This window comes from Chroicocephalus ridibundus, chromosome 9 (genome assembly GCF_963924245.1).
Source record: "Chroicocephalus ridibundus chromosome 9, bChrRid1.1, whole genome shotgun sequence".
Classification (NCBI taxonomy): domain Eukaryota; kingdom Metazoa; phylum Chordata; class Aves; order Charadriiformes; family Laridae; genus Chroicocephalus; species Chroicocephalus ridibundus.
Genome location: NC_086292.1, coordinates 32,763,212 through 32,789,433, shown reverse-complemented (window position 1 = coordinate 32,789,433; position 26,222 = coordinate 32,763,212). Strand labels below are relative to the sequence as shown.

General features: G+C 38.6%; 1 protein-coding gene across 1 annotated transcript in view; it reads right to left on the bottom strand.

The window, feature by feature from the left end:
- The window catches only part of TRPM1 (transient receptor potential cation channel subfamily M member 1), a 91,308-nt gene that overhangs the window by 8,577 nt on the left and 56,509 nt on the right, over positions 1–26,222 (bottom strand). Inside the window, exons 11-26 of the mRNA XM_063346127.1 lie at positions 25,093–25,266; positions 23,904–24,038; positions 22,904–22,954; positions 21,223–21,363; positions 19,933–19,962; positions 17,175–17,464; positions 16,399–16,627; positions 14,792–14,914; positions 14,316–14,447; positions 12,159–12,287; positions 10,612–10,863; positions 9,701–9,893; positions 6,522–6,542; positions 4,677–4,821; positions 2,363–2,562; positions 1,059–1,191 (exon numbers count right to left, since the gene is read on the bottom strand). Of these exons, the coding sequence (XP_063202197.1) occupies positions 1,059–1,191; positions 2,363–2,562; positions 4,677–4,821; positions 6,522–6,542; positions 9,701–9,893; positions 10,612–10,863; positions 12,159–12,287; positions 14,316–14,447; positions 14,792–14,914; positions 16,399–16,627; positions 17,175–17,464; positions 19,933–19,962; positions 21,223–21,363; positions 22,904–22,954; positions 23,904–24,038; positions 25,093–25,266 (2,378 nt within the window). The remainder of the gene's footprint in view (positions 1–1,058; positions 1,192–2,362; positions 2,563–4,676; positions 4,822–6,521; positions 6,543–9,700; positions 9,894–10,611; positions 10,864–12,158; positions 12,288–14,315; positions 14,448–14,791; positions 14,915–16,398; positions 16,628–17,174; positions 17,465–19,932; positions 19,963–21,222; positions 21,364–22,903; positions 22,955–23,903; positions 24,039–25,092; positions 25,267–26,222) is intronic.

Sequence of the window (26,222 nt, the reverse complement as noted above, 5' to 3'; positions counted from 1 at the left end):
GGATAAATAATGCGACAGAAACAACTCGAATACATGTAGCAGATTTCATTTACTGCTGTATTCTTAAACTTCAGATATAGTAACACAAGATGTTCAGGGCTTCCCTTCAAGAGAAAGATGTTTATCTGTTAAAGAATTGTATGGCTCACAGAGCTACTTCATAAAGAATGTTAAAAAGAATATACACACACACACATATGTATGTATGTATGTATGTATGTATGTATGTATGTATGTATGTATGGAGTAGTTCATCATCAAAATACCGTGAGGTAAATTAAGGTGAAAGGATGTTTAAACGGCGTATTGTTTTCATTACAGGGAGACTTTTTCATCATTTCAAGGAAGCGACAAAAGACTCCATACTTTGACTTTACTTAGAACTAACAAAATAGGCAGAGCCTTTGGGAACAGTCCTGCCAAGTGACCTGGTAAAAAAGTGCTGCTGCCATTATCACTGTGCTTAGACAGCGATATGCAAACATTACCTTGTCCTCAGAATAGCTTAATGATTTACAGGTGAATATTCCCTGTCTTTTAAATAGGGAAGTTCATACTGAAAAGCTGAACGCCTTGTTCAAAATTTCCAAGAGAGATTAAAATTCAGCAGTTGTGAGTGCTGGACCTTAGTGCAAACCACAGGTCCAAGGGAAGAACCCTCAGTGCTTTTGTCATCAAGCTCCAACATATTTCTCATGGTTGGATGAGCTGTTGGAAGCTCAACAAGTAGTAATTTGCTCAAAGGGATAAAAACCGTATCAATGATCTTCATATGGGTGAGAGGGAAAACATTCACCATGAACTAAAAAGTTCTTGCACCAAAGCTACCCAGACTAGCAGCCTTAGTGACATACCAGTAGGAACACCAAAAAGCCTGCTCGTGAGAGATGCACCTGCACAGGTATTTACTCAGGATTCAGATCAGCTTCTGAACTGGTCGTGGCTTTCTGGAAGGTCTAAATCTTTTGTACTTCAACTCAACTTTGGTTATAATGAAGACACAATAAAGCAAATATTGTTCCAGGTAAGTGACGTGGTTTTTTTCTTATAATAGGTACCTTTCAGAGGTAACTCTGATGCGTTCATCATTAGATGATTGCTGCTCATCCTCTTTTTCCTGGAAGTATTCTTCTACACACTGCTCTTCAAACTCATAAAGTTTTTTTAGCTCTTCATCATTCAGAAATAACTCTGTGCAAAACAGAAGAACAAAATAAGAGTTTCCTTTTTCTGAAATTCTGGCAGTCAATTTAAACCCAGTTTAGCAGATTACTTTGGACATACGAATACTGCAGATTCTACTCCAGCACTAAATGAACGGATGATTGTGTAAATAGGGAATGAGCACTTAGCCAAAGACGGCCACAGCCCAGAAGGCAATGTAATGCATTATGACCACCGTCTGCTTTTATGACCATCGCTGGGGACTATATTTTCTCAATGACCTTTGTACTTTTTAACAGCAGTGCTATGCATTGAACAAACTGAGTAGATTTTACAGGATAAAGATTAGGGCAGTCTCTGTCAGCTTGACTGCTCCTTCATTCAAATGCTGTTCTTAAAAGGATGCCAGTTATAGGCAACAGATAATTTACTGTAACAGATTGTTTCCCAGACATTCTTTGGATAAGAGCTTCAAAAATTTATAACCATCTAAGGAAAATACAAGGGAAATATAAGGTCTTGGGAACATTTCATCCTTTATTTGAATTTGTCTCTTTGTATTTGGAGGGAGTGTTACATTTACTTTTTCCCTGCTTTTCCTTTTTTCACTCAGAAACATATTGTACAGAAATAGAATTACTTACAAAACATGTTTCCTGTGAAATGTAGAAATACAGGGATAATTGTGAGCATCTGATTATTTCAACAAGGAATATAATGAAAATAATATTCAACAATTACAGAGTATGTTAGAAGAACCCTCACAGTTACGCTGTGAAATAAGATAAATCTCTAACATGGAGAAATGAAAGTGAGGATACTCTTGCACACAGATTGCTCACAATCACAAGCTGACGCTAGAGATGACATTTGAAACTGTGATCCCTTCTCAATTTCTTATTTGCTCTTCCCAACATATGGACTTCACTAGAACTTGGTAAAACTGGATTAAGTAGATGCCATCCCGCTGCTTTAAGAAAGCAAGTTAAATTAAGTCTTCATTAGCAGCACAGCATTGCATATTCTCAGGAGCCCAAGGAGCTCAGGAGCTGTTAACTTGATATAAATTTTGTCCCATACTGTCTTCTGCAAATACACTTGATCATCAACATGAACAAAATGGTTCAGCATCATAAAAGCTGCTGCTTTCTGCTAACATGGTGCAAAGAGCTCAATTTAGAGAAGATTTCTTGCATACTCAGTCCCCTGTCACGCTCATCCTGGTCTCCTTCACCCTTCTTGCAGCGACAGCAGATTCGCTTGATGATTATGTAGATGTGGCTGAAGATTATCATTGGTGGTGGGAGGACAGGTCTGTCATGGAATGTCATGATCAGCTGGTACCGCTGGAACTTCCAGACTTGGTTGGATATTGATTTTACCTCAAAGAAGGTATTGCTGAAAGGGAACATAGGTACAGTTTCTATTAGGCCCCTAAGTTTACTTATTGAGCAAGTACTATGCTGATGAAAGTAGCAGCAAAATAACATGTGGCCACATGAGTTGCCTGGTTCAGCTTTGTAGATGCTGCTGAACTTGCTGAACTGATCATTACCCTGAACTCATGATTTCACTACTCCTTTTGAGGGCGGCAAAGCAGAAGGCGCTCTGCATCCCTTATACACCACTCAGAACAGGCTTCCTCTTAGACTATTTGCTCCTACTGTATAAAGTCCTTTAGGTGTTAGTGAAAAGAAACTTGCACAATTCATGAATCATGTAATTGGTATTTTGGGGCTTGGTTACAAAGTATTTCTTTTAACACATGCCAGTATTTGATATTACACAAAGTATTAAATCCAAGAAAGGTATTTTGTATGCTAAACGCAGAAGCTTCACATAGTTTGCCTTTAGTATGCTAATCAGCTTGACCTACATAGAGCACTTTTCAAGTTTTCACAAAATGTCCTAAATCCAAACTTGATTCACTCAAACTTCACTTGAAAACATGGTGCATATTCCTGTAAAGTAATTTGTTCTTGGAAGCCACGGCCTCATCATTTCTACACCAAAGTAAGGTGTGTTATAAAGATGTTTTATTTTGTAATTCAGTGGATATAAGGCAGTATAAGTGATAGTATTCAATCCAGAGGTAAGAATGGTCAAGGTTATGAAATACCAACTAAGAGAAAGCAGACTTGATGTGCCATCTTAGATAAAGTTTTTCAAGCTATTTTAAAGTATGCTCAAACAGCTCACTCCACTTCTATGATGATGATGATATTGGCACTTCCTTTTTTATACTTTCTGTCCACTTCTTTTCTAACTTTCTGTACTTTAGAATATCCACATTCACAAAACCAGTTAAAAAATCTCTTCGAAAACACAGAATTCTTGAGTACATATAACTTTTTGTTTCTTTTGGCTAAGCACACATGAGATTATTTACCAATGATAAGTTACGATCTGCCTTTATTCTGTGTCTCCTGCACAGCAGGAATTCCCCAGCTACATCTCACCCCTTGCAACCACGCTGGGATGGCAGGGGTTAACAGCATGACCTACTTCCCAGACTGCTGATTCCTTGGTCCTTCAGCCAATAATAGCTACCATTGTAAGATTCTTCCCCTTCCCCCTAGTGATGTGACTGGCATTGGAGCACTTGAAAATTCATGACCTTTTAAGCTACATACATCAAATGAAAGACAGGCTTTGTGAGCTGTAGATTTCTGGGCACAGCAGGAACTATTTCTGTGGTTGTGACACCAGCTCCCTATGCCAACAAGCCCTCCAACACTACTTGCTCATGGGCTCAAAAATGGATCACCTGCTTTCCTCAGGTGGTAAGTTCAGAAAGTCTTACTAGCAAGCAGATATTTCAATTCCTTATTTATTTATTTAATTTATTTATTAATCACTAGGTCGCACCAGGAAAAGCATGCAACTTAACTGTAGGTAGAAAGAACAAGAAGCAGATATTTATCTTAGTGTAAACATGATCAATTTGTTACATTAAGAATGTGCTCAGTGCACACTGCTTGGACTGGCCACAGATCTTGGCAACGCAGCCATCCTTTCTTTTGGTTCATGTCAATATAGACTCCTTTTCTGAGTCATGTAAGAACACTGCAAGGCCCTAATTTATTTTTTTTTCCTAAATGAAAAGCAAAACAAGAAGAAAAAAAAGCCATATGATGTAGTGACAGTGGAAATGCCTCCCATTTTTGATGTTCAGGTTTGCTAGTGGTTACACGGACTTCCATCATGTATGTAGCAGGTTTCAGGGACTCTGTTTTTCATCTTTCCAGAGCAATCTTGAGGCCTGTCACTATCCACCAAATGGTAATTGGGAGTAGCCAGATTCCCTCATATGCATTACTGCAATTGCTGGCAAATTCAAAGCAACCTTTCCTCTACTCTTTCCCAGCATATACACTAGTCCAAGGATTTGCCAGTCATGTTCATAGATTCCAACTGTGTATGCAAACCCTTGCAAAATCAGTTGACGGGCTCTCACGGAAACTTTATCTTGGCAATAAGAAAGTAAAGATAGTGCATGATCGTTTACGTACTTGAACACAGCAATCAGCAGGTTTACCAACAGGATATTTGCTACCAAGAGGTAACAGGCCATAATAGCAGGAGTGAGCCAGGCCCCTGGTATACATGGAGGGAGGCGTTTACCATCGTCATCATAAAGATTGTCCCCACAAGGAGCTGAAGAAAAAAAAGGAAAGGTATTCATCACGAATTGCCTGATACTTAAAAACACTATTCACATTATTTAATGATGACGCATGCATAAAATTTGCCAAGCTAAACAAATTTCAGTTTATTTCCAGTGGCAAGTATGTATAATTTCTACTTCAAATTCTCCTTCTAACTACAGCATACAAAAATAATTTCCCATAATAGTGAACAGAGAGGCAGCTCCAAGTTTATTGTACAGTGTGGCTTTCTCTTCGAATTCATACAGATTTTGTTTTCAGGAGAAGATCTTAACGTCCCTACGTACACATTAATAATGGAATTAAAAAAAAAATTCTCCAACCAAACTCGTGGGCATACCTTGCCAAAGATACAAAAAGATTTACTTAGGGGTCCCAGACTGCTGAGCATAAATTAAACCTTTGCCGGGGCTCTGAGTGCACTAAAGAGGCCTTAATGATCCAGAACAGCTTCACCTGGGGTCTACCCCCACCCTGCCACATACCTGTCCCTGCCTGAGCTACGGCCGGCGTGCCAGTCTCAGCCCTCCCTCCCGGAATGATATGGGACCTCTGTTTGTCTCCTGGAAGGACCCTTCTTCTGTCTTCTCCTTTTGCCCTGACTGGACTCCCTAGATGGACCCTGGACTACTATTTGTCCTGTCTGGGGCTGTTAATGTTACCATCAGGAGGCCCTGCCACCAATTTTGGGCCAATTTCTCTTTCCCTTGGTTTTTGCAATAATTCTAAATTTTAGATAAAATTTTAAACCAGAGAGATAAAATTATAAAATGAAAATGATTTAGTAGCAGCAAAATAGAGTGGTGAGAACGAGACAAAAATTGAGAGCATTGATGAAACTGATATAAAATAATTGCCTGAAGTAATCCTAAGAATACGCAGGTTGTCTTGGGTCAAGAGCTCTCTTGGAAGTGGGTAAATGCAGCAAGTTAGTTCTGTCTTTAAGTGCAGTGCCAGCTATCTGATTTCAAATATGAGGCTAATTTTTGAACAATTTAGTAGCAGGTAAGGTGTTCATAAACCACAGGCTCTTATCTGAAATCTTAGTAAATGCTAAGTCTGACAATGAGTTCATTGAAGACTTAGTTTATGTGAACAGACAAACCAGTTTTGTAAGCATTTTGCAAAAAATCCAATGCTTCAACCTCACCTGAAAAATACTTCAAATTGTATGAAAACAGACTAATCTTATTTACTGTGGACTGAAAGAGATATTTCGACTATGATTAATAAAACATATTTTACTTGCTTTTCAAACATCAGACCTGTATTTTTCCTGTTTATCGTAAGTGTAACAGGAAAGTCAGGCGAATCATAGTACCATTCACATGGACCAAGGGAAGTATCGCCAAAGAAATACTAACATTGTATCTAGGTAATCAAAGGGAATTAGTTATACCATGACATTCATGCATCGTAATTTAAAAAAAGGATTATTTTACTGTCAACATACTGGAAACAAGTCATAGCAACTACGTAAGCTCAATTAAAAGTTCTGATGTGTAGTCTGTATTCAAATAAAATAATTTACCTCTGCTTCTTTTCAAATGAAACTATTACAGTAGAAAAACAAGATTCACACCTGAATATTGGATGAGCCCTATAATTAAAATGCCAGTATCTAGTGAAGAAAAAGATTAATGAACATAGTCAAATAAATGAGATAATCAGCTCTCCACACAGACTTACGATTAATTTCCATGGCATAGACTGAACAGCATTCCGAAGAAATGAAATAGAAAAGGAGGCAGGGGGAGAAAGAAAAAAACCAATAGAATAATATAGGAAGAGAAACAAAAAAAGATGATTGAAAATACAGTTTTACCACCAAGAAATGATAAGCAACTCAAATGTCAGAACAGTAGAGATATATGCTTAGAAACAATATACTTGTGAAAAATGCATTGCATTCTGCAATTTCCTTTTCATATTATTTTCCCCAAATGTTACATATGGCGGTGAATTAATTAATGATATTAATAACAAATCAGCAAATGCTTCTGGCAGATGATCACTTAAATATACACAATATTTCAGGCAAGTAAACAAAACTGGTGGTCACCACGAACACAAAACAACTCAAAGTTATCACACAAAATCATTCTTTTAGCTATTATGGAAACATTTCCTTTTATTTTATCTTTTTGTTTTGTTAAGAACCATCCTGGCTTTAAGTCTGCCAGCTGTTTCTATTGAATAGCTATATTTCCATTAATAGTCAGAATACTGCTGTTACTGCAGCGTACAGTATCATTAGAGCCCATTTTGACTACCAGTATGGACACTTGCTTGCCAACCCCTAAATGGTGACTGTAAGAAAAATCAAAGAAATTCAGCCAGGCTTCTCTGGTGTTAAAGAATTTTTTGCTGCTGAGTACTAAATGCCACAAACTTCTTGCTCATGGACATCTTCTAAATGGAGTGAACCAGACAAGAGTATCCTGGATTGTGTTAGGAAAAGTTAAGGGAGGTAATTATTCACCTCTACTCAGCTCTGGCGAAACCACATCTGGACTTGTGTGTCTAGATCTGGGCTCCCCCACAGAAATCAGACACGGACATACTGGAAAGACTCCAGTATAGAGTCACAAAGATTATTAAGGTGATTGGAGTACCTGACAATGAGGGCAAGGCTGAGAAAGCTGGGATAATTTAGCCTGTAGGGAGGGTCAAGGGAGATCTTACCAAGGTTATAAACACCCGATGGTGTCAGGAGTAAAGACAGAGCCAGACTCTCCTCAGTGGTATCCAATGAAAGGACAAGAGGCAGTGGAGAAACACAGAAATATGACAAATTCTATTTAAACCAGGTTGTCCAGAGAGGTTGCACAGTCTTCATCCTTCAAGATATTAAAAACCTGACTGGACAGTCCCTGTGCAACCTGCTCTAATTTACCCTGTTCCGAGCAGGGAAGTTTAACTAGTTGATCTCCAAAGGTGCCTTCCAACCTCAGCAATTCTGTGACTCATGATCTTCATCTTTAGGTGACACCCTATCCTCAGTGAAGCTATTTATAAAAGTCTAACTACCTTTTTTTAGATGGAAAATTTGATGTAATACTTTTTCCATAAACTGTTTACACTTATAGGCCTTGGCAAAACTACCCATAAGCACTTGACACAGAGTCAGGTTAGATTGCCCATAGCAACCACTCCCCAACAATGACTTCTGAGGTTGCTTTTGTGCTGTGTTTACAGAGAACCACGGAAAGATCAGAGTGAAAATTTCTTACTGAAAGCAAGAAAATCTTCAGAAGTCAGTCCATAGACTTCTAGACATACGACATTTACAGAAGAATTGCAATGCAGTCTAGTTATACCAGAACTTCTTGTGTAGCCACTTCTATTTCAATATTAAAAAAAACAACAAACCCACACATTTCCAAGTTAGCTTATGTTTAAGCTAGTGGCACAGCAAAGCTTCTGCCCTAGGAACGTTAGTGGAGCAAGTAACTGGACTTGAACTTGTGTAACTGGAAAACCCAAACTTTTTTTCCCCAAAATCTTTCGTGCTGCTGAAGAAAGTTTTCCAATTCAAAGGATGCTGAGTATATAACTGAGAAACGACTGGAAGCATGAGAGAAGCCTGGCACACCATTACACTAGAGAGATCAGTATTCTTGGTAAGGTGTGAGTTTTGATTTATAAAGAAATCAAACTGTCTACACTGGCCAACGTCTTTGTTCAAAGTGAAGTGGGATTTCAATGCACATTATGAGCCACAAAGGTAAGGCATACCCTGTTATAGTCCCATGGGAGAATTAACCCACTTGAGAGATCCTGAGCTTATCCTGGCTCACATGTGCACTGAATCTGCAATATCAGACGATAGATGTCTTGACCTTCTATTTGTCAAGAGTAATTCGCTGTACCAGAAGTTACATTAATAAGACAAGCACATAAGGAAAATGAAGATTATATCATCTTTGCAACAGTGTACACTGTTCAGAAACAGAGTAATGACATTTTATTCCTTTCTAAGCAATTAAAGTACACTTTAATGACATTTGGTATGAAGTTTTCTCGTGATGATTGATCTTTATGGTTTTTGACTGAACTTAGACCTCACTGTTTCTTCAGCCTTCCACTTTACTACTTCTCAATGCAGATGGCTGGAATCACACATGCACAATGCTGAAACAGCAGCTTGTATTATTTTAGATAAAGTGCAAACTATGCGATACACACTAGAGGAGGCCAGCTGCATGTTTGACCTTCTGTACAAATTTCAAATATTAACACAAAACTAGCAGTAACATCTCCTCTAAAATAATGACGGTTATTTTTTTTAAACTGTGCAGCTTTTATATAAGAAAGGCTATTTCCACACCTAAAGCTAATCAAGCAGAGTTTTCTTTTTTAGTTTTGTTTTTCCACAGGTGTAGAAAAGAACATGAGTGATTCATGAAATTGAAACATTTCTGGAAAGTAGACAGATGTATAAATGGGAGTAAAAACGTATGAGCTCACTGCCAGTGCTGTGAGTCAGAGATGAAAGGATATAGGTATTGTCACCTCCTATGCAAGGTATTTTTTTTTTCTGCTTCTGTTGTAACCATTAGTAAAACATCAGTTAAAAAGAACGTTTCATAATGATCTCTGTTGATCCCTACAAGTAAACAGAACACTTAATACTGTTATACTCTTGGATAGGAGAGTATTGCAGACTACATCACTCACAGTGTTAACTGAATTTGAATATAAACCGAGAGACAGGACATGCAGGTGGGGAACCGAAAATTGTTCAGTCTCTGGAGTTTGTCACAAGAAAACATATAATCATAAAGACAAAACACTACTTCCAAATTAAAAACAACCATTAATTTGGAACTGATCATCTGCCTCAGAAACAGGAAACAGACTCTTACTATGAATTCTACTCTTACGGTCTATCTGGTCTGCGAACACCTCTCCATAGATCATCCAGTAGGGCATATAGAAGATGTTGCGAGCTAGTCTCCAAGAAGGCTCCTCATCTGGGTGCAGAATAGCTTGGCGGGCTACTCCAAAGCTCATCAGAACCACAAGCATGATGACCACAAAGTAGAGCATGTCAATCATCTGCACGGAGAGACCATACAGAGGCTCTTATCATCACCAGTAGTACAGTAGCACCAGCATGTCTGTTGGCCAGGACGCATTAAAGTCAACAAAGTACCAAGAGAACAAACACATTCCCCTGGATAATTTTCTTGATATTATTCTTTGACTTGAACTAGTGCTCAGGAATTAAGCAGATATAAAAATGCAGTAAAACCAGCCATTTAAATGAATACTAGATTTATATTTAAAAAGACTTAAAAAAGCTAAAATCTTTGTTATCCCTATTCTCTTTTGCATCAAGTGTACTATGCTGTGCTTTCAGCATAGGCCTCTTCTGTGATTGCAAAGAGATGATATGATCATTACTGTATCATCTCCCGTCCACAACTGATGGTTTTGTGGATGACCGCAGTATAGTGACAATTTGTTATTGCTATGCCTTTGGGGGGCAGAAGGCTGGCAAAGTGAATCAGTTTCCACAGGCTGGTTAAAAAAAAAAAAAAAACAAACAAAAAAAAACCCCACAATGACGACAAGAATGAAGATTCCCTCTAGAATCAAGCAGTAATTAGCAAGAGTATTGCATTTCGTGTGTGTGTGTGGAATTCACAATGCAACTTTTTCACAACCTTTATTCAGAGTCCTAGTCAGATGGAATACCTCTTTAAAATCTGAACTAAACTTAGTTTCCCATGAAGTTCTGAAATACATCATTTACAGAAATTTAGGCACTAACCATCTTTCCAATCATCATGACGTAAGGTCCCAGATATTTGTTCACACCAAAGATATCTAGTACTCTAATGTACCAGAAAATGATATCTACGCAGTAAATCACTCTTCCATAACCCATGTAAGGCTGGTTCTGTAGGCGAAGAATTGCTCCTATTATAAATACTGAAATAGCCACCAGGTCAGTAATATTCCAGTATTCCTGGAGCCAAACTTTCACTTTTTGGCTCAGCTTGCCAGGCTCTGACATCAGAATCTGAAAAAAAACAACCAAACAAACAAAACACCAAACCAAAGAAATAATTAGGAAAAACTCCAAGTTATGTTTTTGAAGTAAGTCATGAAAAAAGACCAATCTTGTCCCGTTCAATAGGTGTCTGAGACCCTCTCCACTGGCAGCAAAATTTGTCCCAAGCAGCAATATTTTTAGTTACTAGCAGGCAAAATATCCTTTTCATAGAGTCATAGAATGTTTTGTGTTGGAAGGGACCAATAAAGATCCTCTAGTCCAACCCCCCTGCCCTGGGCAGGGACACCTCCCACTAGACCAGGCTGCTCAAAGCCCCATCCAGCCTGGCCTTGAACACCTCCAGGGATGGGGCACCCACAGCTTCCCTGGGCAACCTGGGCCAGGGTCTCACCACCCTCACCATAAAAATTTTCATCCTTATGTCCAATCCAAACCTACCTTCTTTCAGTTTAAAGTGCTTGCCCCTTGTTCTGTCACTACAGGCCTTGGTAAAAAGTCTCTCTGTGTCTTTCTTATAAACCCCCTTCACATATCGAAAGGCCACTATAAGGTCTCCCTGGAGCCTTCTCTTCTCCAGGCTGAAAACCCCCAACTCTCTCAGCCTGTCCTCACAGCAGAGATGCTCCAGCTCTCTGATCATCTTTGTGGCCCCCCTCTGGACCCCCTTTTCATCTTTGTTTCTATTTTGGCTTTCTTAAGCCTTTTTTTGTTGTAGATTATAATCAATAGCATTTAAACCAAGAGATCTGGCTTGATGACTTGTCTTCCATATTTATCTTCAAATACAGTTAGTACGAGATGTGGGAATTGTGAATCAGAGAAGGATAGGCCAAGTGCAAACCACACTACAGCATGTGAATACAGTAGAAGCTTTTACGCTATCTTCCTCACACAAAAGTAACAAGATCAGTCAGATAGTACTCCTGGCTAATTCCCCAAAACACCTCTCTGCCTGCAGCTCTCATCAAGGACTGCATCAGTAATAAAAAGACAGTACCTACTGAGATTTCCTTCATGGGTTATGGCCATGCCTTTCCTTGGAAATACACACAAGAGAATGACAGCATTCATTTTGACTACTGACCTCAGGGCATTTTTGCCCAATAAGAGGTTTTAATGTACGGAGTGGGTTATAAATGAAATTCACTCCAGTGATGGGCATTTTGGGACTCCGTGGATATGTATGAGAATCTTTTCTCTAATGTATGGCTTCTCAACCCTCTGCACAAGTCGATGCCATTATCACCTCTAAGAGCAAGCACCATTTTAAGGACTGAGATGTTGGTATGATCAGACCTTACCTCTCTTACTTTCTCTAAAGCCAATGTCACAATGTAGGAGATGACAATCCATTCCTGGACTGATGGCCACCGTTCCATCCGCACCAAGATGATATAATTAAATAGCATCAGGTAACCGAGGTATGATAGCTACAAAAAAAAACCCAAACAAACCTTTACGGACTTTGAGGGATAGATCCCAAGATCCTTCCACAGTTAGGCAGTATTTGATTACTTGAGATGACTTACACAAAAAAACCCCAAGTTTCCACTAATTTCCATTAGGAAGTTATGGACAATTAGAGTAAGCCAATACGGCTATCACTCAGTTTTCTGTAAGTACTAGCATAAATGTCAAAATGGTGATGCTGGTGTCTCCGTGCCACACAGCATCTTTGGTGATCGGCTGAACTAAAAACTTCAGAGATCTTGTAAGACTAGAGTTAAGAAAACAAAATGGATTCAATGGCTTTGCAGGGAAAAAAAAAAACAAAGAAAAAAAAAAAACAAAAGAAGGGAAACAAAGCACTAACAAATCAGAAGATTTTCCATGGAGAAAATGGAGTTTTCTAAAGAATGAGATATTCAATGTGAAATGTTTACCCACCATCTCAAAACAGATCTAAAGCAGAACAGGGAGGCAGGGTTGTGAGCAGCACCTGCCTGGAGAGGTAGGGGAAATAAAGAGTCACACAGGCCGCTTGCTTTTCTCCACCCTGTAATAACAAGGTTGAGATCATCTGGGCAGAATTTACTCTTTATGTGAAGCCAGAGTCACGCAGACTTCCTATATCAGTCCATACAAAACCTCTTCCTATACTTGTTATTTAAACCCATCTGCACAAACAGTAGGTTTGCATATTTTCTGGTTACTTTAAGTGGCCCCTAGCCTCAGGAGCAAGTTTCTTGCTGAAGCCTAATTCAGTAAGAGCCCAGGAGGCTGCATCACCACATCAGGGAAGAAACACCAAAGAGAAGGCAGTAAAATCCTCTTAGCTGAGGGGTTGCACAATGCATGAAAGTGAAGCCTGCCCATATTGTAACATTCATACATAAAGGTATGAACACATCCACTGAGGCTATGCGTCAAAGATTCAGGTGTTGAAGACCCTTCCTTGCACAGGAAAAAAGATTTTGTTCTCTGAAGGAAGCAGGCCTGCTGCAATGCCCTTCCTTCAGCTGCCACGCACTAGCACAGACCATGAGCTGAATTATCACAGATATCCACAGATGCTGTGGACCATGTCCAGGCAGCTGAATCATCTCATTTGTTGAAAGAAGCAAAACAACAATTCCAGGGCACTCTATATCAAGTCCTTTGTGCCTGAGGCTTTTTTAATCTACTACATGTAATTTCTTTACGCTGTCAAACCATGTTGAATGCCTTTCTTTGAAATTAAACAGGAATTTTGCTTTTAAATTATCAATACAGACAGCAGAAAGGGAACAGCATAATGTTTTGTGCTTATGATGTGCTAAAACTAAAAACCTACATAATATTATGACATGCTAGGTATTGGAAATCCTAACATAAGAGAGAGTAGTGTCCTTTTTACAGGTCACACACAAAATTTATGAGCAGTAGCATGAACACTTTTTCTGTTTTATTAAAACCAGATAATTCTTGATGCACGAAAATCAGATGCTTGTCAAAAATAAATCTTAGTTTAGATTAGTTTTAATTACTTAGAGAAAAGTATCTATTCAGTTTTAGCAGACTGGGATCTGTGCTTCCACCTAGGTTGCACACATCTGAGCCTAACTGTCAACAAAGCAAACAGCAAGCATTGATACCGTGGCGTTACTTCTTGGGCCCTAAAATGTTTTCAAAGCAGAACAGGAGCCAGAGCTTTTAGAAAGCAAGAGAATCCAGCCCAGCTTGGACTGAGTGACCGGACCGTGGAGCTTGCACTGACTTTTGCATATGACTGACGAGACAGGGCCTCCTTCAAAGTGCATAGGCGCTTTAGAGGCTGACAGCATAAGCTTCCATTATTCATTCTGTTTCAGTGTCTATGCATTTTTCTCAGAATAAGGTAAGTGCTTTACTCACCAGATTCCATGAAAGTCAGTACTATTCACTTATTTATTACTTGGTCATTATTTTTACATTGGAATTCTTTAAGTTTCACAGGTGTGAGAAAAACAATCACTATCCGTTTAATCATCATGACTTACTGTGTAGAACCAAAATTTGACAATAGGTGCATTATAGAATTCATAGATCTTTGTTCCAATTGGAAGGCTCTTTTGTTTTTTATTTCCATTCTCTTCATCTCCTTTTCGAGAGCCTGTATCCACATTTGCATCCTAGAAGACCAAAGTTGTCAGTTTTCATCAATATACAATAGTAAAAATAGTAGCTTTTCCTCAACTACAGCCCCAGCCATCTGTTAACTACAGGAGGAAGCTCTGAGCAACAGACCTCTTTTTAAAAATACAAAACGAGAAATTCCATAAATCTGCACAACTACGCAAATAATTTACAGGCCCTGAGAATCCAGCCTATGCACTCCCAGAACTCTTCACTGATTTTTATCCCACAGAGGCAGTTGAGATTTTCACCCGAGTGACCTATAGCATAACCAGAATCTGCTCAGAAAAACTGAGCACTCTTGAGATATTAGAACTTCCTAATAATCTCCATTACTGACCGCATTTTCCTCCTCCTTTTCTTTGCTTTCTTCATTTTCTTTTGATGTCTGGTAAGAATAATCATCATAACTCCGAAACTCTAGGAAAAGGATGGTGGGAGGGAAGAGAATGCCCATTATCACCTGCACAACAAGAAAGAATTCAACTTAGATGGCAATAGTTATTTACATTAATAGATTTTATAACAAGGCAAATTCCATAAACAGTATTTCCTTTGTATAGTATTCAAGATACTCTGCTATCCTCAAACCTACAAAAATGAATAAATAATACCTCTGAAGCATTGGCAAGATCTTGTATGGAAAGATGGCACCCTGTAAGGCTTCCCATCTCCACGAATACACTGCAACTAAGAAATTGTGCTCCAGAATTAAGAGTTGTACAGAGAAATTCCATGGAAAGGACACGGTAGCAGTTGCAAGAGGGCTTCAGGTTTGTTACTGGAGTTTATAGTTACTTTAGTCACCTACTATAATTAGTTTCAATAGTTTAAAAACTTGTGAAAGGTAAAAGAAGCTTTGCAGGTAGGACTGGGGGAGTTCTTTTACTATATGAGATATAGAAACACAAGCAAGAGTTGCCAAAGTACAGAAAGGAGCACAGAAGAGAAGAATGCAGGCCACGAAACTAGAACATTAGCAGGTTGATTAATGCTTTGGAGAAAAGAAAGGAAATCAATAAACAGATTTAGAAAGCACCTTGATGCAATCTGAAAGGCAGGACGCTTGCCTGAAGATTTTAAACAGGTTTAAGAGGGAGACATGGGAAAGCAGAAATAAATAGACAATGACAGTGCAATGTGCGTGTCAGCAAGCTTGGGAGTACGACCTAGGAAGACAGGCATGGCACTTTGTCAGTCATTGGGGGATTTAAGGAAGTAAGGAGGTGAGACTGGTGGCACCATCACGATGGGCCTCCACACGGGTGACAGCAACTGCGCTATTACAAAGGAAGGATTATATTCACATGAAAACACACACAAGCAAACACTGCTCTGCTTCCTTAACGCTGCCTCACTTATGTTTCTCTTTTGTGGCAGAGTTCTCACATTACTCATTTTTTTGTAAGTCCAAAAATCAGGAAATATAAAAGTCAGTAACAGAGACTAAATCATCATATCACAGAAAAAGGAAATAAAAATCACATAGTTTCACACAATGCAATTACACAAATACCACTCTTTTCAACACTTGACTCTGTGTTTTCCGGTATAACATTAAGCAATGTAAGAAGCATGTGTCTGTGTATGGTTCATTTTCTCTCTGCTCCTATTGTGTGGGCCCCTAATGGAAATCTTTTTGCTTGTATCCAACTCATTTTTAATCAAAGGTGTACATTTTCAATGAACAAATCTCATCACTCATTTAGACCCACAACTGCACTCTCAGATTCCAATCATGCTAAGCCTTTTATAGATTTATATTTTCCTTTGTCATGGGATAATGTTCCTTAGATATCCTGAATTTGGAAACCAAGAAAATTAGCTTTAAAACAGGTTATGTTCTTAAAACACCTATAATTAGTAAGCCAGTTTGTTCAATGCATACACTATGTATAATAGTGTTACATGCAACAAACTATATCTGAAAACAACTGCAGGAAATACCTTAAGGCCTGGGTTTTTCCGCATGCGTAGTCGCCCCATCCACATATCTGTTAAGAGCATCTGGCTGCATGTGTGAGCAATGAAATCCCTGTGTTTAGCTGCCACAGCCAATTTGAGGCAGGTAGAATTACTCCAGTTTTTCAGTTCGTAGGTCAGTAGTTTCATGGCAACCTGCTCATCATGTTTATAGGACTGATCCAAGAGTTCAACAGCCAGCTGCCCAAAATCTCTGGAAAACGCAAGATAAGTCCAGTGAAATTTGATTTAGAAAACAGTGTTTGCTTGCATTTGGGGTTTTAATTCCATTTGCAGCGGGTCATCTTTTTCCACACACACGTACAATGACAAGAACAACTGAGTCTCAAGCTTGATTTGGGACAGTCTACCAAAGTTCCAAACTCATTTTTACTGACAGAGAGGACTAGCTTAGACTGATAACATCTTAAGGCCAGTTTAGATATACCGTTAGATACCCCTTAATTTATGTGAGTAAATCCTGAAAATAACTTTGTGAAATAAAACCAGTTAGTTTTACAGAGAAGCTGAAGAAATAATGTGTTCTGTCAGAAAAAATACAAGTCTTCTCCTTGCTAGTGTTGCCTTCAGATTCTAAGACTACATTTTTGCTTGTTTACTGTTGATAAATAGGCTCCAAATGGCATTCTGTGAACCTACATTCTAGAAATCAATTGTACTTTACTAAAAGTAAAACTTCTCAGCAAGTCAGACAACCCCTTATATCAAGCAGACATATACTGTGCTCCACGTCTACTAACTTTGAGTTGTTATCCAGATCCTGAGAGATGTCATCAACCAGCTCACTCTCAGAAGACTCGTGGGCCATAGACTTGTACAGTTTACAGGCCACAAGTGCCTTGGCCATGGTTTCCTCCCCTCGCTGCCACAGGAAGAGTGCCATCTTCTGCCGTTTCATCAGCACGGCCCATACCATCAGTTCATGAAAGGGATACTGAAAACGGCTGACTTCTGGGTCATCCACATCAATATCAATCTCTTCCTCCTTTTTCTTCTTCTTCTTCTTCCCTTTGGTGGGAGGCTCATCATCCTGTGAAGAAAAGAAGAAAAAATGTTCCCATTAATCTTTAACGGCTTACCTGACAATGGCACCATGCACAGAACAAGTACTGAGAGGACGTGTTAATACCTAAAGTTCTAATTTGTTTTTGCTGTTTGCTACAATGAATGCTAATAGCGATAAAACTATGAAGAACATGTGACAGAGCATGCACCGGGCTAGCACACACAGCTTAGTAATTTTTCAGAAAACCATTTCTCGCATACTTAATTACAAGTTACCCTTCTTGGATAAGTACAGCAGAACCCTATTGTACCGAAGGCATCACTTTACACTCCATTGTAAATAGAGCTCTACTGCATGTGTAATTGCATGAGTTGATCTGCAATGAATTAATATTTAATGAATTCCACTGCAGTGGCAATGGAGCTTTAACAAACATGAATTCACTACGAATAGGTTCCACTGTAATTTCTGATTTGATATGTCTGCATCTATTCCTGAAGAACAGTGCTGCATATCTTCCAGGTATCAAAGCGGTTTTCAGACTGACATGCAGGTGGAGAGAGTGGCAACATGCAAATGGAAAAGACAGGCAGACAGCATCCTTAAGAACAGCAAGATACTGAAGGGAGTCTTCACCTTTGAATAAGCAATCTTCTCTTATGTATGCACTGCAAACGGAAGGTATAAGTATCCCATTTCTTAAAGGGATAGGGAGGATAGGCCATTACTACAGGAACCAACATGGAAGTAACTGAAGGGAAGTACTGACAATGAAGCAGGATCCTGAAGGGAGAAAAGCCATGATTGGGAAAATTAGGGTTTAAATAATGTAGGAAGAACATTGCATATATAGGTGAGGTGTAGACAGAGCTTATCATCATTGAAGACCTCGATTCCAATCTCAGAAGAGTATTGCAAGTAAAAGCAATTACCATTCTACAAAATTAGTTCCTGTTCAAGCAAGCTCAGCACAATGCACTATTTTTTGACAAAATATGAACTTAAATCCAAATTCAGGGTTCAGCGTCACACCCCAGGTTTCCAAAGATGACTCTTCAGCTCAACAATGAAGTATGAATTTCTCTTCCAGAAGTTTTAACAACTGCAAGTGGTGACCTCTGTCTCTTACAGAAAATTCAAGGGTCATTAATTGCAAGCACATGAGGAAAGTGTTGAGCATCTCTGAAGCACAGGACATAAAATCCCAAAGGGAGGACCAAAAGTTAGGTCCTCTCCACACCAGGAAAATCACACCGAAACAAAACCCTGTGTAAGAAAGACAAAGTGCTAAGGAGTCTAAACTTCCTGTTTTAGAGCTCCTAAGACTGGAAATGAAAAAAACCCAAACACCTGGAGTTGCACCAATTTACTGACCATTTCAGCAAAATACATGTTAATTTTTCTTTTCAACTTTTCTTTCTCTTGGAAGAAGGGAGTGGGCTACACCCACTGTCAAGTGGAGAGAACAGTTTGTGCCACACAAAACATTTCTCACTGAAAGAAATAGGAAAATCAAAATGTGCTTTTGTAGAAGCACTAAGCAACCTACATGTGATCAACGCTGATTAAAAAGGGCCACACCTCTGAGGGACTGATCTTTTGGCCTTGAGCCATTAGAAAATAGGAAGCTGATCAGAGAGATTAAACGTAACATAGAGTCTCTGTAGAGAAGAAAGCTGCTTATCTGCTTGGGGAAACAGAGCCTTTTGTGAGCAGCTGTAGTTCACATCAAATGTAACACAAGCAACATGTATATATACTGTGTTCAAATACTACCATGGTTTAATAAAAGCATACCTCATAGGGAAATGTACCTAGCCTCTTTGTGTAAATGCTTTCCTGGTCTATATTAATACTTTTTTTCAGAAACAAAACCAACTACCTCCAAAACAGTTTGGGTTTTTAGGCATCATCCCAGAATTGATTCCGGTCAATTCAAGATTTCTGCAGGCACACAAGTAATAGAGGCAGGGCTTGGACCCCAAATTCTGAATCAGCATAATTTACAAAGCATGGTGCTATCATGGTAGCAAGAAGTTTTGTAGCGGAGGACAGCATCCAGCATGTTTTTTCACTCCAGTTAAATGTTTTCCCTGCGATAAAACCTCATTTGCACATAAATTGTTACTTCATGGTTAAAGGGGATTTGACCGTAAATAGCACTGCTGGATCACATTCTCTTTTCAATATCATCGATGTTCACATCTGAATGATTAAATCTACAGTATGTTCCAACATGGAATGTGTTATTACATAATAGGGCTAAAAACTGCCTGAAGACTATCGAGCAAAGCTTTAAGCAGCTCTCAAGACCCTACCCATAAAAAAGCGTCAGAAGTATTTCATAGGCTATTTGCAAAATGGAAAATGCTGTCCAGTTGAAATTTACCTTAAGCCACAGTAATAGTGAAAAAGCTAAGAGCAAGAGCAGAACTGTACCAAGAAATGCTCTGATAAAAAAAAAAAAGTATTTTACAATAAATCCAACTTACCTCCATCCCTAGTAGTTTAAGAGCTTTTGGCTGAATATTAAAAATAGAAAAGAAAATCAGTTAGATGGGAAGGAAAATTCAAAGACCAAACAATACCAAGAAAAAACGCATTTTCATTTACAAATGTACAGTATTCATTATTAAACATACTATTCTAAATAATAGTACCAATAATGGTACAATTAATTCATCTCCCTCTTAACTGTATTTGCAGGAGGGCAATGGGTTAGAAAATATTTTCCATCCTGCACTCAAGTAAAATATTTTGATTTAGATGGACAAGTTAAAGGAATCATTCAATAATATACTGCTTTGAGAATTAAAATCACCACATGGTCACAAAAGCTTGAAAAAAAGTAGTGGTTCTAAGCACACATAGGATTAAGATACCCATAGGAAACACTAGAAAACTATAATAGATCTTCAAACTTCTCACAATTTCCCATTAAAAAAATCCCTCTGTTGTATAGTGAAACCTCTGTTTTACAATTTATGTAAAAGGTTTATTTGTTTGTTCCACCAGATAGTACTACACTATATACGTACTATGTATCGGCTACAGAATGCTTAGGCTTTGAGTGGCCTTATGACCATTTGTGGGGCTAGTTTCCTAGTGTGGGGCTTTCTGTAATCAGACTAGGAAGTGTCACTTGACCTTCAAAGCTGAACCAACCAAATAAATAACTTAATGGAGAAAATTATTCTATGTGCTTAGAATAGGCTTTTTAGCAAAGTCAGGGTCGTGCTTGATATTCTAGGATTGGTACACGGCTATGAAATGTTCTACTGAGATTGCAGTGGCTTCCACAGGATAAGATGCTCAGAGCAGTTCTTAACAGGACTTACTGTAACAGGTTCATAGCTCTTCCATATTCAGACGAAACTCTCCGCCTTACCCAAGTCAAGGCTACTATAATTACTTGACCAATAGGCCTGGCTTGACCAATGCAGTTTACAGTTATAAGAGAGCTAAAAGGTCAAGCTACAGCTCAAGTAGGACTCAGTAAATATGCAAACACCACAGTCAGAAATGCTTGGATTTTAAACTACTGAAATAGGATGAAATTCACCTCTAGATCAATGTATTTACCACCTTTTGGGTTCCCCCATCCTTTAACATAGATATTTTACAGGTTCCTTATAGAACTTCACTACCAGAGTTTCAACTTCGGTCTTGCAGCATTTCTTTAGAGTTTAACATGTAGTGTTTCAGAAAGACAAGGGAACAGAGTATTACTTATTTTTTTACCATCAGCACAATGGCCACATCCAGAGTGAACTCATTCTTACCCTCTTTGGTCCAAATAAATTATTATAAAGAGTCCGAAAACGTTTTCGAGTGTAGTTGCAGCGATAAGCTCCACCCATGAGATATTCAAGTACAAGACCAATATCTATTAGGCTGATATGATAATCTGGTGGAAGATTTCCCTACCAAAAAAATCCAGAAAAACAAAATAAGGACTTAGGATAAGAAAACACAACATACATTAAAAATTGCCTGGCTAGACATATGTCACATTTACATTGGCACATGGATATTATTTACAGCCACTGGTTTCAGTCTTGGAATATTTGTACAAAATTAATGATAATTGATTCACATAATGAAAATTTTGTGGGGCCAGATTTTTTTTTTGGTTTTGTTGTTGGCACTATTTACAGTTGAAAAATTTTCATTTGATTTACTCATACATTATGTCAGTGTCCATACAAGCCTGAGTTGTTTGCAAGGGTTATATTGATGAAATTAAATACATTTGTACAGATTATCATTAATCCAGTATAAAAGCATCACTCAATTTCATGGCAAGTATACTTTAAATTTTATGGAAATTTACATTTCATCATAATATTATCTACAGAGTTAAGACTACAATGCAGAACTAGATTAACGTGCAGCCCAGAATCAAAGAAAAAGGCAGACTGTAATTGCCACTGTTACACGTGACAGTGGTATTGACTCTGCTAGAACCGTAAGCTGAAAACTGTGCTTCATTGTTCAAGCTACATCCTACAACAATAACTGATTCTACAGCACCACCGAGCAGTTGCTATGATGAAACAACTATATCCTAAGCAAACACATCACCTCCATGTTAACCCAACTGAATCCCCGAGACTGCCGCTGAACGAGTGAGCCATGAAAATGCAATGAAAAGGAGGAGACACACACAAAGCAGAATGCAGAAGAGCATTAGTAACACTCAAAAAGACAAACACTGAATGAGAAAAGTGTTAAAACTATGAAGTAGATTAATATGAATTATACATTAATCCAGTACTGCGTCATTCCCGCATCTAAACCTCCCGGGAATAAATGGGAGTTTTCCTTGCAAAAAGGAATACAGGCTATTTCAGGTAGCTAAATTTTACTGAATAAAAGCTCCAAAACCTCAAAGAAAGCAAATAAAACAACAAATCTTACAATGACCCTATTCACATATAACGAACAAATTTACATGAAATGGAAACAAATGAATAGCAAATTTATGACTTGTAGCACTGAGAAACGGAACAGATTTTTCTCCCAAGAAAAAGTGTGATTGCTTGGGTGAAAAGTAACTAAAAAACACACAAGGAAACAAACAAAAGGGAACAAATTCTGTGCTCATGAGTGAGGTTTCCAGTTAACCTAGCAGGCTTTTCCTTCCACTTCACCATTGTAATGCTCCATTGGGAGCTTCTTGTAGAGAAGAAACAGTATCAACCTAAATCTCAAATGATATATTACACTACAAGGAGTTTAACTTTCCTCTCCTTAGTTTAAATTACTAGCAATACAGTATAGCCATATGTGATCTAGACTGACATCACTGTTTGTCACAGGAAGTAATTTAACTTTTCATTTCTTAACAGGTACCATCTGATTTCAGATGTCTGCTTTCCCCCATGCTACGCTTGCTTTTGCTGTTGACTCACATGGTTAATGTCATCGTGCAAATGTAATGCTGCTGTTAGTTAAGCTTACCTTTTTCACATCTCTGACTAGCAAATGCAGTGTGTTTGGTGGACCCAATCTCTGAAACAAAAATCATTCACAGTCCATTAGAGCTCCAATTCTTCAGATTTTTTTCAAACACAAATGTAATTAATGACCTGGCACTGTAAGCAGAACTTGAGGCAACCATGTGCCGTCACACTCTGCAGGGGTGAAAAGAAGGAACTGGGCTACAATGACAAACACATTTCTGTCAAGAGCTGTGTAATCCCTTTCTTACAATCCTTTATGTGGTGATTCAAGTCACAGCAATTTGTGGCATTGTCTGAAGTTGTACTTGCTGCAGGAGCCATAAAGGGACTGGAGGCCTAGACTGAAGTTATACGTTCTATGAATGCTGTCCTAGACTACCTGCCATGTAAATGATGGGAACAAAGTCTAGAAATAGTTATGTTCCTGATGAATTTGCTGTGGGTTGGGTCGGGGAGAATTTGGATAAAAAACCCATGATGTTTTATGGTTTTGGGAAAAATATTTTGCTTTGCTGGGCCACAAGGAAAAATGATACTGACTTCTGCAATATGGTAAGAATTCAAGTTGCTGTGTAAGTACTTTGCCAAATTTACAGGATTATTTCAAAAATATTGAAGTATACATTCATGAAAAATAATTGAGATTAAAAGTAAATGACCATTACTGGCTGGTATTAAATTTTTACTATTTACATTAGTTCTTTAAGTGTTCTGAACGTGCATTTAAAATACATCACTATATTTACATAACAAACTGCAACAGCTTCTGACAGCTGCTATAGGCTTATTAATTAGAAATGTGTATATCTAGGGAAACAACAGAACACTATATGTAGTAGCAATGGCTTCCTTTAACGCTATCCAACCTCTGTGTATTGTCAGGGCTCAGAGGTTTTTGGAAAAACAAGCATATCTCAGAAGGAGAAGAAGAAAAAGAACACCCCTGTTAAATACAGTAGCAAAGATATCACGGCATTTTATTATTTCTGCTCGCTCACAGTATTGTAAAGTTCTTCCAGTCGAGGAATAGTGAGGAAGTGCTGCATGTTCACTCCATTCTCAATAAGTAGTTTCACGAAGTCCACTCGATCCAGAACCAGTGCATCCAGCATAGCCTGCTCCAGGGAATTCACCTGAATTGCAGAGTGGAGAATGTGAGACTACACGACCAAAGAAGAGTCGGTTGGCCAACAGCCACAAACGTTTTCATTACTTAGGATAGTCCCAAGTTCCCAAATATGGTGATCAATCTGTAAGTGAAAAGGATTTTAGAAAATGACATTTTACCCCTGTACAGGTCAGTGTAGATGGTAGAGTTTTCCGATGAGGTCTTGGGCAAGAGGATAGCAGTGAAAGAAAGTTTTAGCAATATAACTGTAGCTTTCAATCATTTTGCTTAGTGTTTTTAACTAAACCAGGCATACCATGCTTGACACGTTATGTGAAAAAGAGATTTACTTGCTGAACATGCTAGGAACAAGTTAAGATTTAAGAAAAATGCACTGTATACTTTTAAGGAGAGGTTGACATAATTTACCCTGATAACTCACATATGTGTCATCCACTCAAACTGCTGCCTCACAGAGAAAAGGCAACATATAATGACAAAAGACTCAAATCATTTGGAAAGAAGCACTTCCTCTTCCTTCACCAACTTAGCTTTGCCTTTGGAAAATGTTTGACACGAAGCCTAATGCATCTTCTAATACGGTCTAAAGGGTTAAAATTCAGGAGAGGGGAAAACCCCTTAAGCAACAATCCCCTTGACACATGAACTTTAATCTAGACAACAGAACAATCTAACCTACTGCAACTGGAAAATGAAGCACTTAGAAGTGGAGATGTTTAAACTCCCTTCACTGGATAAATAACATGTACAAGAAAGGATGAAGATGTTCACTGGTGTTCTTATTTTCTTCTGACAAGTGCAGGGGAGATGCAGCAGATAAGCACTGACTTGTACTGTTGTGATATGGCTGTGTGTGGTGCACGTCCGACGAGAGAGAGACTCCTGGCTCAAAGACTGAACAGCATCCCTGCAGCATCTACTGCTGATCTTGTGAGAATGCGCCAATGAACATTCTATAGAATGAAAAAATGTGTATTTTCCTTCTCTCTTTGTCCCCTAGGATGAAAACGAAAGAAAAGAATTCTTCAACAGTTTTAATACAAATACTTTCATCTCACCCAGTTCAGGAGTTCAAGCTTTCTTGGATCTGTTTCTTCTTCTGGCTCTTCTTTTCCTTTTCCTCCCTTTTTCTTCCCTTTTCCTTTCCCTCTGGCTGCTTTAGTCTGAGCTGCTGGAGATTTCTTTTCCTTCTCAGGAGCTGTACCATCAGGAGCTGTAAGGCTTCCTAAAGGCTGTATTTAATATTAGTATTAGAATTAATATTATATTAGTATTAGAAATCTAATTGATTTCTAATCAGTGACTATTTCATTGAATACACTGCTATTGAACTCGCTCCCCAGTCACCATTTCTCACATGCAGTCAATAAAAAATGATCATTTCCTTAAGCATAAGGACCTTTTTGCATTGCCACAGCTTTACACTTTTTTAAAAGCTGTTATGTCTACTGTAGTCAGTAACACTGAAAGTAAAGTAGTGAAGTAGGTAGACTGCGGAGGACTTCACTTGCAAAATAAAATCAGTGCAAGAGGACTGGGAAGAGACACTGCTCAATTTTGTGACACCAGTTTCTTTGCTCTCAATGAAAGCAACAGCTGTCAAAATAAATAGCAACAAGCATGATAAGGAGCTGGACAGAAAGAACTTAACCAGAATGTTGCATGATGACAAATAGCATCCATGCTGCGGAGGCAGAAAGGAGATGAAAGAGAGCCACTCACTGGTTCATTTATGTTCTGCAGACAATATTTCTGTTTATACATCTTCAGACACATTTGCTCTTCCCCTTTCCAACCCATCTACTCAAGACAGGCGGGCACACATGCAAATAACTGGACGCTACTTGTTTGTGATTTGGAGGCTTGACTTGTTCCACCTAATGCTTTGGTTCTATGACCTCCACCAACACGTAAACCGGATTGCAACTACCCTGTGCTCTGCACCGAGAACTGCAGAACCAAGCCTTTAACAAGACTTGTTTTCTGTGGTTTTGTTTGTCTTGAAAATCTTCTTTGCCTACCTACCATGAATCCATTCATAGGCCTGGACAAAATTGCAACTGCCAAACTGCAGCACATGCTAGTCTGAAAGCAATCTTTATGAATTTGAAATGACAGTGAATCACAATGGCTGATACTGCCTCCATAAATTGTCACATGCTATGAAATAGGCCGAAGCAGCAACTGG